Here is a 12,184-nt window from a genome sequence, read left to right as displayed (position 1 = left end):
TGTCTCCACATCATTGTGAATCCGATGTTCTTGTGGTTATCCATGTTCTGAACAACACGGAACCAGATTCTTCTAGTTTAGGCATTTTCATTGAAGATTTTTTTTAAAGACAAATAAAAAATGAATATTTTAATATATTGTATTATACAAAAACTCTTGTGAGACGGTATTACGAATTAATTTCGTAGGTCGAATATCTTATTTAGGTCATCCATAAAAAAATTATTACTTTTTATATTAAGCATATTACTTTTTATTGTGAATATCGGACTCTGTCTCACATATAAAGATTCGTAAAATCATCTCACAAGAGACCTACTTACTCATATTACAAAGACAGAGTATGAAAGATATTTTGCTGGCCATGGAAAAGAAAACAAGATATTTTCAGGCCATGGAAAAGAAAACATCAATCTATTTGAAAATGGAGACAGCTACAACCTTGGACTGAAGAGAGTGGACTCAGTTTCAATACCACTTTGTCGTCCTCCTGGATTGACCGTCAAAACTACCGCGTGACATTATGATGTCACCCTGCCAGCTCATCAACCATCAGGATTAACCGATAACTGACACGCCATCGGAGGAAATTTCCCACGTGCCTCAGCCCACATATTCAACACTCCGTGTGAAGACAGAGTACTTTTTTTTGGGAAAATCAGTATAAAATACCTTTGGCATTATTTGCGCACACAACTAAAATTTCGGACTGCGATTCTTGAATAACCATGCAGACATCAGCCAAGAAAATGAAACAGCAAGGAGGTAATAATATCAACAATGGCAACACCTCAGTGGCAATGGCGGCGGCGAGGCTCACCAGTGATGAGGAAGTTTCCATCATGGTGGCAGCTTTGAAGAACGTTATAACAGGTGGCAGCGCTGATCGCACGGAATTGTCGACCAGCCAGAGCGCCGGCGGGAATTCTTCATCTTCTTCCACCAGTTTAATTGCCGGAGATGTTTCTTTCTCAGTTTCTGAAGACTTGGAAACTTGCAGGTTATGCAGGATTAAAGGGTGTTTGGGTTGTGATTTTTTCGCCGAAGAGGAGAATGATAAAGGTGCGAAGAAGAGGAAGAAGAAGATGTACAGAGGGGTGAGACAGCGGCCATGGGGGAAATGGGCGGCGGAGATCCGGGACCCGCACAAAGCGACACGTGTGTGGCTGGGAACCTTTGAAACGGCGGAGGGAGCAGCTCGAGCTTATGATGAGGCGGCCATTAAGTTTCGAGGCCCCAGAGCTAAGCCTAATTTTCCATATTCCGATTACATGTCCGGCGGTCACGCTGAATCGAGCACGACTGCGACTCAGCGGCCTAATTTGCCGCAGCAACATCAGGAAAATTATTATAGCGACAATAATCCGAAGTATTTCTGGGAAACGGTGATCGGCAATGAAGAAATTCACGACATGATTGATTTTAATGGAGATTCGTCGGATTCTGCTATCGGCAGTTTTCGAACTCAGAAATAACAACGTAAAGACTTTTTAAAAACAAAAACTTTTTTGTAGAGGAGCTCATTTGATATTATTTGATTCAAAATTGGGCTTCATGCGTTTTTAGTTAGAACTTTCATTTTTTTTACTTGTATAATAATATCACATCAAATGTATTCATATATGTTAGAGATTGTGTGATTTATTGATTTCACCTCTCTTTATATCGTCTCATATTTGATTCAAGTTTTACAATTATACATTATATCTTTATTTCATTACGTATTTGACTAAAATTTTATAATAATTAGAATTATACATCATTATATTACTCACATATTTCAATTTTTAACTTCGTAATATATATATCATGTATCATCTTATTCAACTTACCAAGTGGTAAATACACAATTTTTTTTCAAAATTTTGGAGGGGAGTGGATAAACGATTTTTTTTGGGGATCAATTCCAATATTTCATTTTAAATTTGACAATTTTGTTTTTGTTTTACTTTAAATGTATAAGCTTATTATGCATAAAATATAAAGTAAATAAACATTCCAACCACATGCTCAAAAACGTGTTAAAAAAGTATTATAAAAACACATATTTAACATGTGATATATATCTATGTAGGAGAGTGATGACGTCACGTCTCAATGAAGTAAAGTTGGAACCACGACGGCACACTTCCCCCGTGTTAAATTTGTGTTGATAACTTATATCTTATTCTTATGTTCTGATTTAGAAGTTTATAGCCTGTAAGAACTGTATAACCCAATTTTTAAGTCGTCAAACAACTCATTTTAACATCTTATAATATCTTTTAAAAATTCATTTTCCACTACCTATTGTACCGGCTTTTGACCAGGCATTCTACCTTTGTAGAATCAGAACCAAGCTCAAACAGTTCAAATTCTGCTGTTTGCATCTTCCAGATTCAAGATTTCATTTCTTGTTTGTGCGATTTTGTGTCTTGAATTCCTTGAATTTGAAGGGTTCAGTGCATATATATTGTTTGTAGGAATAATTAGTTATGGGTGGCTATCACAGTCACGAAGGACTCGAGCTTTCAGATTCATCGGAATGTTCCGAAGAGGATGAGAACAATACTGAAATTTATGCTGATCCGGAAGATTGTAGTCCAACAGTGAGTGCGAGAGCAGTGGATGAAGATGATTCTCGGCTTCAGGATTTAAAGCTGAAATATGGAAAAATCCCATCCCCATGTGTTCAGAATCCAATGTCAAACCCTTACGGTATGTTTGGATGCTTAAAAAAAAAAATTAGATTTGGATTTAGAGAGAGAATTAGATTTGGAATTGGATTTTGAGTGGTGGGGGATTTTGGTTTTTGAAGGTGGGGAAGAAAATTGCGGTAAAGATCTCTACTGATATGCAGATGAAGTTTTTAGAGGATCAGAGGCGGTTGATTTTGTGATGGGGGAGTTTGGGCTCTGATGTTTTTTTACTGATGAGTATAGGAGTTTCGTTACTAAATTTCAGGATTTTTTATTCGAAAATGTTCATACTTTGAGGCCCACAGAGGAAAATAAAGTGAAGATTTATGGAAAAGATTTCGTGGGATGGTTGAATCAGAGGATTCGGATGATTCTATATGGGAGGATGCAGCTGGAAGACTACAGCGAAAGGGCAGGTGGGATTCCCTGCTAGGGAGAGTCGGGATTTGTTAGAGGAATTCGAGGAGGCATCCACAGGTGGTGGGATTCAAAGCTTGGCCCTAGGTGCATTACATAACATTTTCTTGGTTGGTGATTCTGGTGTTCATGTTGTGAAGAACTTAAGCAATGGGATCCATGGAAAGGGAGTCCATGTAAAGTTCGATGACTGGAAATTGGGGTTGGGTGGGAAGTCTACTCCCAAAAAGGCGCTTTTGACGAGGGGAGAGACGAACATGATGATGACGAGTCCAATGGATGGCAAACCCCACTCTACAGGGCTTCACCAATGGGACATCGAGACAAGGAAGATTGTTACAGATTGGAAGTGTGAGAAGGATGGTGCCGATATCACAACGAAAGATGACCAGCAATGTGAAGGGATCACAGTTAGACCCATATGAGTCATCTTTCTCAGGTCTGGATTATAACAGATTATGTCAATGGGATATGTGAATTCACCGGTGGCATCAGTTTTCAAGAGGAACAGGTTTTCAATGTTTTACAACGAGGCAGGCAAAAACGGCTTTCCCCGGACTTGGTTCACCTATTACATCGGTCGATGTTGCATATTATGGGAAGTGGGTATTGGGAACTACAGACACTTATCTGATCTTAATATGCACTTTATTCACGGATAGGGATGGAAAAACAAAAACGGGCTTTAGCAGTCGGGTGGGGAATAAAATTCCGGCTCCAAGGTTGCTGAAGCTGAACCCTGTGGATGAACACTTGGCTGGATCCGATAATAAGTTCCATGCTGGCCATTTCTCTTGGGTAAGTCCACTGCACTTGTGCCAGTGATTCCTCAGAATTGTTTCCACGTAACCAAATATTTCATCATCCTCTTAGAACTTTATGACTCGAAAAGTGACACATATGATGGTGGATTGTCAGGTTAAATAGCATATAGAATAGCGTCTAATGGGATCAAAACGAAATGGTTGTTGATGGGGTTTTAGCTATCAGTTTGTAAATAAGAAGGGTTTCGGGAGCGGTTTGGGTTATTGATTTTTCTCATGGATCCTAGATGCTTTAAAACAACACAGAAATTTATATGCAATTTTGCCAGCTTGTCCTGCGTGAAATTCTCACTAGCTAAACAAGAGTTTTATGCTATGTTATGGTTTGATATTTGATAGTTTCTACCTAGTAACAGTTTACTTATCAATATTTAACAAGTTTTATATGCTTAGACATATCGACCTCAAATTGAGAAGTTGAAACACTGAGCAGAAGACAAGTTTGATAAAATTTGAGATAGGGTTTAATATAGAAACAAGAGTGGGATGGATGCACGTTTCACAAGAAGCTCTATTCGATAATAAAGTTGTGGGCAGATATGAAATAATAATACAAATATCATCTTCATTCTGTCGATTAAAGTAGGAAATTTCATGAGATGGTATCACAACGCAAACGATAAAGTGCAAAGATTTCACCTCACAATGTATCTCGTACTGCAATCCTGCATGTTATGGCATCCTGCGAGAGAAGATATTCCAAGCTCTTGCTCCGAGATTTTGTAGTGCTGTATAGATACCAAGCAAACATAAAAAATATTTGGATTTGTCATGATGACTCAGAGCATGTTATAAATAATTCTACAGCAGAGATGGATGGAGGATGGAGGACAAACCTTTTGAATTTGAGCTTGGTTAGCCCGTGTTTTCAATTCCTCCAAGTCAATTTCAATCCCCTTGACAAGTCCTTTCACGTTTGTCATCTGGTGAAACAGAACTTTTCAGTTGCAATTATGTAAAAAGTTCATAAAATACTGCACGTCATAAAGGTAACAGTCTCACCTCATCAGCAGAAGCACCAAATCGAGCCACAAGGATGTAATTTGTGCTATCAGATATGCCGCATCTCTTTAAGGATTCTGATATCTAGAACAAACAGAAGAAACATTATTACTTAAACAGAACCGGCAAAGCACGATGACGAGTTATGAAGCTTTCTTACATGCTTAGATCCAGAGAAATTGTAAACAAGTTCAGAATGGAGAGTGCGTGTCTTCAACGACTCTTGTGATTTGGCTACGGACTGTCTTGTGGGCAGCGGCAAGAACAGGGAAAATATCTGGTATCTGCATCAATTCTAGATGACATCAAAAATAGCTCAGAAAGACTGATGCAACAAAAACAAAGAAGGGGAAGAGGTGTTGAATTCATGCACTAGACGGGCTTACAAGTGAAGCATTGATAAATGCTGCTTCTGGGTTCAATGTTCCCGCTTGCATCAAATCCAGGAGCTCCCTAAAAAAGAACATTATGTGCTTGAATCTATCATAGAGTTTCTACCCAAATATTTATTATAAGGCTCCACCAAACTACAACAGAGAGGAATAGTTCTAAAAAATATAAATATTATACTTTCCGAATAATTTTTATATTTGAGAAAAATGAAAAGGCCTCCTCAGTTTTCATCCTATATTATTATCCTGTCAGTTTCTTCACGAACCCATTGAAGCACCTTCTTCTTAGAACCCTCTTAAAACAAAAGATATCACTACAAAGAGCAAAAGAAAGATGCCAAAATGACGATTGGCATAATTATCAAAGATGCAAGGAGCACAGGTGCTATGGAACCTAGGCTCAAGGTGAAGGCCGGGACTCGTGCCTTGTAGTACTGAGGAGCACTGAAGGAAAACATCTAAAGACATGCGTCACAAAGCATTGGACAACAGTAAACAAGTATGGATTAATGCATGAGAAAATATAATAGTTACATCGGATTTCACTTACAATACACAATCCTGTAATTTAAAGCAATTTAAAACTAGCGTCAAGTCTTTAAGGCACACTAAGACATGTACTTTATGTCTGACAAGGCATGTTTCTAGTTGCAAAGGCTTTGCCTCGCTGTACCACGAGGCTAGTCGCACATGTTAGCTTTAAACAACTACAGCAACTGCATACAGTAATTCCAGGACTTAGCAGGGAAAATAGCAAATAAGCAAAGAAGAATAAAGTTAACATGGACGAAAGACGTGATCGACTGGTCACATTTACTAGAGCTTCTTGCAAGTAGAGGGGGGCAACCAAAATACATAGCGAAAATCTATGCTTTTATAGTTCACGAAACTCAAACCTTGGTAAAATCAGCTTTCAATTGATGCCTAAATTACTGGTTTCCCTCCCATGTCTGAGCAAACGGATGCCCCGGCAACGTAAAAGTAAAACTAATAAGCTCATGTAGAGGCACACACAAATCAACACGCAACCCATGAATAATTCTGATTTGGGAAATGTACCAAATAGAAAAAGAAGTAAAAAATAAATAAAATTTATGAAACCTCCCATAATTGATGAAATCAACGAAACAAAGAAAGAAGAGAGAAGCATACTTAGAGTTGGTGACATCGCTGAAGAGAGCAAGAGAGAGTGTGGTGCCACCAACTTCGAAAACCTTCATACTTGCAAATCAAGCTTAGGAACCGTAGACTGGTTGGAGGAGGTTATGCAATTCAGCTAAAAGGGGAAATCTTGGGCTAGGGTTTCGTCACCTTATATTAGAAATTAACATCTATATTATTTGTTAACTATAATTCTCAACACACATTCTAACATCAAACTATATAAATCGATTTTTTTTTTTACATTCTATTTTCTATCCTTCAATTTCAATTCAAAAAACTATTAAATTTCATTTTAATTTTTTTTTAAAAAAAAATTAGTTCATTTTCTAATTTTTATACGAAATGAAAACGTCGCGTGCACTAGTACAAGAATAATATCTTAATGCCAAATTCAGTGATCCAAAATTGATTTAAACATATAAGATCCACAAAAATATATGAACAAATTAAAATAGAACAATTGATAAATTGTGAAAGTATTATCATTATTATGCTAGTATCTCATCGACGTTATATCAATGTCATTGATTTTGTGATTGGAATAGTACAATCGTCTCGAGAGAGAGTTGGGAGTTAAATATTATTATATGTTGTTAGTATCTTAAAAATTATAATTAGGCCGGTGGTTTGGTGGGAGACAAAAACTTGTGTGAGACGGTTTCACTTGTCGTATTTTGCGAGACGGATTTCTTATTTGGGTCATTCATGAAATAATATTAATATTTATTGTGAGTATCGATAGAGTTGACCCATCTCACATTCCGATATTTTGATCCTGTAAAAAGAGGAATTTCAAATCTAAGGTGACGAGAAGCTGTTTGATGCGTTGCTTTTTGTTGCCATTATGCTTCTCACAGTTATACTTGTCTAGGCTAAAATCACAAGGAGGAAAGTTATGCATTGTCATTTGTCAAAGCATATTGTGTTCGATGCTTCAACTATATGACATGATTCCTTATAAGTATATCCATTGGAATTTTATCATGTGATTTTAGGATTGTAAGCCAATGGTTTCTGAATGGACTGGGAAGTGCCGTAGTTGCCAAGGAACAGGATTGGTGAGCTACTATAACAAAAGAGGGAAGGAGACAATCTGCAAGTGCATCCCTTGCCTTGGTGTTGGTAATATCATTTTCCATGGACTGTGTATTTCCTGTTTAGGCTTTATCTGATTCTTTATTCATGGTTGGAGAAGATTGAGAAAGGATAACAACTCTGTGTTGAAAAAACTGAGCATGGTGGTTAACCATTTAGGTCAGTGGTGGAGCAGTTGATTTACCATAATTCAGATATTGAGGTCAAGTATCACTGCCCTTGTATCCAAAACATGCGTGACGATAACTGCTAGTTAGACTAGGAACCAATTGAGAGCAGCCTGCTTTGCAGTCTCGGTGTGTTCATTAACCTAAATAGTAAAGTCACGTCTTTTGGTTATTTTCGCCCTTTCCATGCACGGTATTAGCACCGACGACATTTTTAATTCTTCATTAGCTGAATTGAAAAACTTTACGTGCCCAATGGATCGTGTTCATTGAGGGATTGAGATGTAAGGTCAATAAGGATGCTTGTTTTCGTTTCTCGGAATGAAGAACTCTAACTTCAGTGTTTTGTTCTTAAGGTGTGTAGAAAATTCATGTGCTCCTGTAGTCTTCCTTGCTGGATTTTAGTAAAAATTGATGTTTCTTCAGTAAATGATGGTTTGGTATTTCCAATTTTGGCGTTCCAAGAAGACTGCTGCATTTATTCCTGCCGGAAAATAATTCATTCGTATTAGTGCACTTGTACTGGCACGAACATTGCTTTCAAACCGTATATGTTTTTGCAGGATATGCACAGAAGATAACGGCACGAAACAATATTGATGTGATGGAGGATTTGGACAACGGAAAACCACCTTGATGTCTAATCCCGTGAATTTCTCTATCTTGTCATTCTTGCATATGCACCATTCTTACACTATTCCAGTATCTGTTGTTGCAATTGATGAAAAGAAAGCATCAAAGAACGTAACTAGGAAATACGACCCTATCCATTGGGATGCTTGATTACAGAGATAATTAGATTTGTCGGAATTTGTTTACAAAGGCGAGGGAAAGAAAAAAATGTATTCTTCGAATTGATAAGAATCCTTCTTGTGTGACTTATTAGAAGTTCGTGGATTAAAATTGTTCTGCCATATCTATATTACTTACTAGCGGCATTTGAGAATATCTTCCAAACCTTTTGCCTACTAATTGCTTGAGGTGAAATACTATCAGTTCAATCGAAGCACCATATGCGGAAATGGGAAACTAGAGAGACGTTGAATGGAGGGAAATCAACTGGTACAATAACTTTGCCTTTGAAGAAGATACAACCAAGGGAGAGAAATTTGATAATTTCTCATCTCTACTCCTGCCACAAACTCTTGCCACAAATTCTCTAATCGAGCCTGTCGTCACAGAACAAGGGACTTTGGGGAGGTATCACCGTCAAACCTCACCGTGTACAAATAACTTTTACCAATCGTGGCATTTACCAGTAGTCATTACAAGAGCATTTTCCTTCCTTGAAATGATGAAATCTTTTGTTGTCTCTGACGATCAACTCCCTGCCAACAATTCTCGACATGATCTTAATAGCATTGTGACAATCACCACAAATACGAAGGTTCTTAATGATCCGAAGGGGTGTCCTCGCAGGAGTGCTAATCAGACCGTATGCAATTGCTAGTCGTTCACTATGGTATAGCAGAGCTTGCTCCTTTGCCTCCTGATCGATGTCATGGAGAACATATCTAGTGTCCGGCACATATACTTGCTCTTTTTTCGCAGCCAACAGCTTCTCATCATCCTTGTATAGAGTTGGGCTACGGAACTCCTGTATCCTGTTCCTCCCAACAAGCATGTTAATTGCAGACTGCTTCTTTGGTGGAGGAGTGGGGATCTTGTTGGCTATAGCCTTTGAAGGGTCAAGGCCAACCATCAACTCCTCGGCATGATCTTCAAGATCAACGTCTCCATGTATACGAGCATAATTCATCACTGCCTCCCAGATAACAGCCGTAGGCTCAAATGGAAGAGTTTCAATATACACCACAGCCTCTGCCAGATGCCCAGACTTCCCAAGGACACCAAGAAGTCCCAAATAATGTTCAATCCCTGGAGTAATCCCATAATCAGCCTTCATTGATTCGAAGTGTAAAAAACCCTCTTCAATAGCTTCAGCACTAGCACAAGCCTCGAAAACAGCCATAAAAGTTTGTTCAGTCGGTTGTACTCCTAACTTCCTCATCTGCTCAAACAATGCCAACCCGTCATCACCAAGGCCATTTGCTGCATACCCAGTAATCATCAGGTGCCAAGAATCTATATTCCTATCAGGCATGTGATCGAAAACTCTTCGTGCATCAGTCATACTTCCACACTTTGAATACATATCAAGAACCTTGTTATTCAGTAGCAAATCACTCCTAAAAGTAGACCTCAAGAAGTAGTCATGGATTTTCTTTGCCTCCTCAAATTTCTTCGATCTCCCACACATTTCGAAAAGCAAACCAAAACCTTCGGAATTAGCAGGAACGCCCTTGTCCATATGTTCAACCACTTCTTTTAGCTTCCCCTCACGACATAAACTCAAAATGTCAACAATGTCAGAAGGCTCACCAGAACTCGTTGCTTGATTATTCACCACAGGACCTTGATTCTGTACTTGGCCAGCAGCAGTTTGCCCATGTGATCCCCATTGAATCTGGCTTTGTCTTTGAGGAAACCCCTGATTAAAATTTTGATTATAATCACCACTCCTCGGATTCACACCTCCTTGGTGCGGATAATTATGACTCTGATTATAGTTTTGAGGATAACTCTGGTTACGCTGATAACCTCCTTGGGGAGGATGATTTCTAGTAAAATTTGGATTCTGATTTTGCGCGTATCCTTGATTCTGGTGGTTATTCCACTGATTAGCATTTCCACGGGGAGGTGGATAATTCTGGTTCTGACTTGAAAAATTTGCGGTAGGGTCAGACTCTCCCTTCTGGTAATATCCCTGGCCTGTATTCGAATTTCTTTGATTTGCATAACCCTGATTCAGATTCTGAAAATCATTGTTTCGCGAAGCCCACTGATTTTCAGGGTTTTGATTGAAACCCAAAGAAGAAGAAGACTGAGAAATCGGCCTCTGGAAATCTTCTGGCGCAGCTGAGGTAGAGAGACTTCTAACAGTGGGGACTGAGAGGTTTACAGTTAGGGTTACGGTTCGTGGTTTGGAGTTGGAAATGAAGACGGCAGATGGGCTTACCTTATAGAGACAAGCGACAACGTTTGAAGAAAATCGAGCCCTGCGAATCGCCATTAGAGGTAACACCATTATCTCTGTGAAGTGAAGTGAGAGCTTAAACCCTAATCCTGAATGCCGTGGTGCAGGTGACGATCTATTCGGGCCTTTATCTGTTGGATCCGGGCGCGCACAATATTCGGGTTAAAATGTATATATATATAATATTAAATAGAAATGTTTATATTAAATTAAACTAAATCGGAAATGTTATTTAATTAATTATTTTAAAAAAATCAGATTTTAATGGAGTTGCAATTTGCAAACTAGACTTTATGCTACATGTACAACAAGATTTATAAATTAAGTTACAAATTATATTTGAAATTATAAAATTATTCTAAATACATTTTGAAAGAGTATTTCCAAAATAAAATATAAAGATAATTTCGACATTTCAAAACAAATGTATAATCTAATTTGTATTTTTCATTGTATATATAGCACTTTGCACAATATATAATGATGTTTTATAGCATTATATCAATTGTTCTATATATGCGGTAAAGAAATGGGACAATTAAAAAAATGGGATTGAGACGTAAAATTTTTAAAAAAGAAGGACTCTGACTTTTTTTTTAAAAAAAAAAGAGTTGACTCTTGATTATAAAATTAAACTTTAATTAAATTTTTAACTTAATAAATTAATTATTCTTTTCTCTTTTTTTTCGCCTATCTATTCTTCCACCCAAAAAAATTGGTCGACCAAATATTTTTCTCGGTCGACCAAGAAGAAACTTTTCGTGATGGACCAATTTGGTGTTGGTCGACTCAATATTCTGGCATGGTCGACACGAAAAGCGTAATATGGGCTACGGTTCTTTAAACAACCGTCGCTAAAAACAGATCGGCGAAGGTTTTTTAACCGTCGCTTTTAGCGACGGTTATTAACCGTCGCTAATTATCGACGGTTAATCATAACCGTCGCAAATATGTGTATACCATTTTGCATACACCAAGCTTTGGTCGATCAAGCAAAGTGTTGGGTCGATCAAAGCTTGGTCTACCCAGAAGATGGGTCTACCCAGAGGATGTTGCTTGGTCGACCCAAAATGTTGGGTCGACCGACCAAAGCTTGGTCTACCCAGATTTTTTGGTAGATCAAGAAAAGTTAGGTAGACCCAAATTTAGGTAGTTGTTTGGTCGACCGAAGATACATTGCTTGGTCGATCCAACATTTTGGGTCGACCCAAGATAATTACTTAATTTTGACGGATAATTACACAATTTTGACCAATGTTGCATGTTTTTAACATATAAATCACATAATTTCACAAGTATGTTCCATAATGTTACATGTTATGACATATGAGTCACAATTTCACAATTATGTTATATGTTTTGACATATGAATCACAATTTCACAATTATGTTATATGTTTTCACATAT

At 37.9% G+C, this 12,184-nt stretch overlaps 3 protein-coding genes and 1 pseudogene across 3 annotated transcripts; 2 read left to right on the top strand and 2 right to left on the bottom strand.

Annotated features, from left to right (window-relative positions):
* The first annotated feature begins 671 nt into the window (after positions 1-671).
* Positions 672-1,561, top strand: LOC140840615 (ethylene-responsive transcription factor ERF109-like). Its single transcript, XM_073207795.1, has one exon. The coding sequence runs from the start codon at positions 729-731 to the stop codon at positions 1,473-1,475; it is 747 nt and encodes a 248-aa protein (XP_073063896.1). The 5' UTR covers positions 672-728; the 3' UTR covers positions 1,476-1,561.
* Positions 1,562-2,222: 661 nt separating this feature from the next.
* Positions 2,223-4,271, top strand: LOC140841876 (protein CYPRO4-like; annotated as a pseudogene).
* A 139-nt stretch (positions 4,272-4,410) lies between these two features.
* Positions 4,411-6,674, bottom strand: LOC140841877 (uncharacterized). The gene is given in 8 exon segments (XM_073209592.1): positions 4,411-4,601; positions 4,603-4,647; positions 4,756-4,842; positions 4,922-5,005; positions 5,082-5,159; positions 5,161-5,205; positions 5,308-5,374; positions 6,466-6,674. Coding segments are annotated over 8 exon segments (516 nt in total). The 5' UTR covers positions 6,534-6,674; the 3' UTR covers positions 4,411-4,559.
* A 1,834-nt stretch (positions 6,675-8,508) lies between these two features.
* Positions 8,509-10,922, bottom strand: LOC140841875 (pentatricopeptide repeat-containing protein At2g15690, mitochondrial-like). Its single transcript, XM_073209591.1, has one exon. The coding sequence runs from the start codon at positions 10,825-10,827 to the stop codon at positions 8,992-8,994; it is 1,836 nt and encodes a 611-aa protein (XP_073065692.1). The 5' UTR covers positions 10,828-10,922; the 3' UTR covers positions 8,509-8,991.
* Positions 10,923-12,184: the final 1,262 nt, after the last annotated feature.

This window comes from Primulina eburnea, chromosome 9, assembly GCF_022965805.1.
Source record: "Primulina eburnea isolate SZY01 chromosome 9, ASM2296580v1, whole genome shotgun sequence".
Lineage (NCBI taxonomy): Eukaryota > Viridiplantae > Streptophyta > Magnoliopsida > Lamiales > Gesneriaceae > Primulina > Primulina eburnea.
The sequence above is the reverse complement of the archived record's forward strand: the minus strand, read 5'-3'. Positions and strand labels throughout refer to the sequence as shown.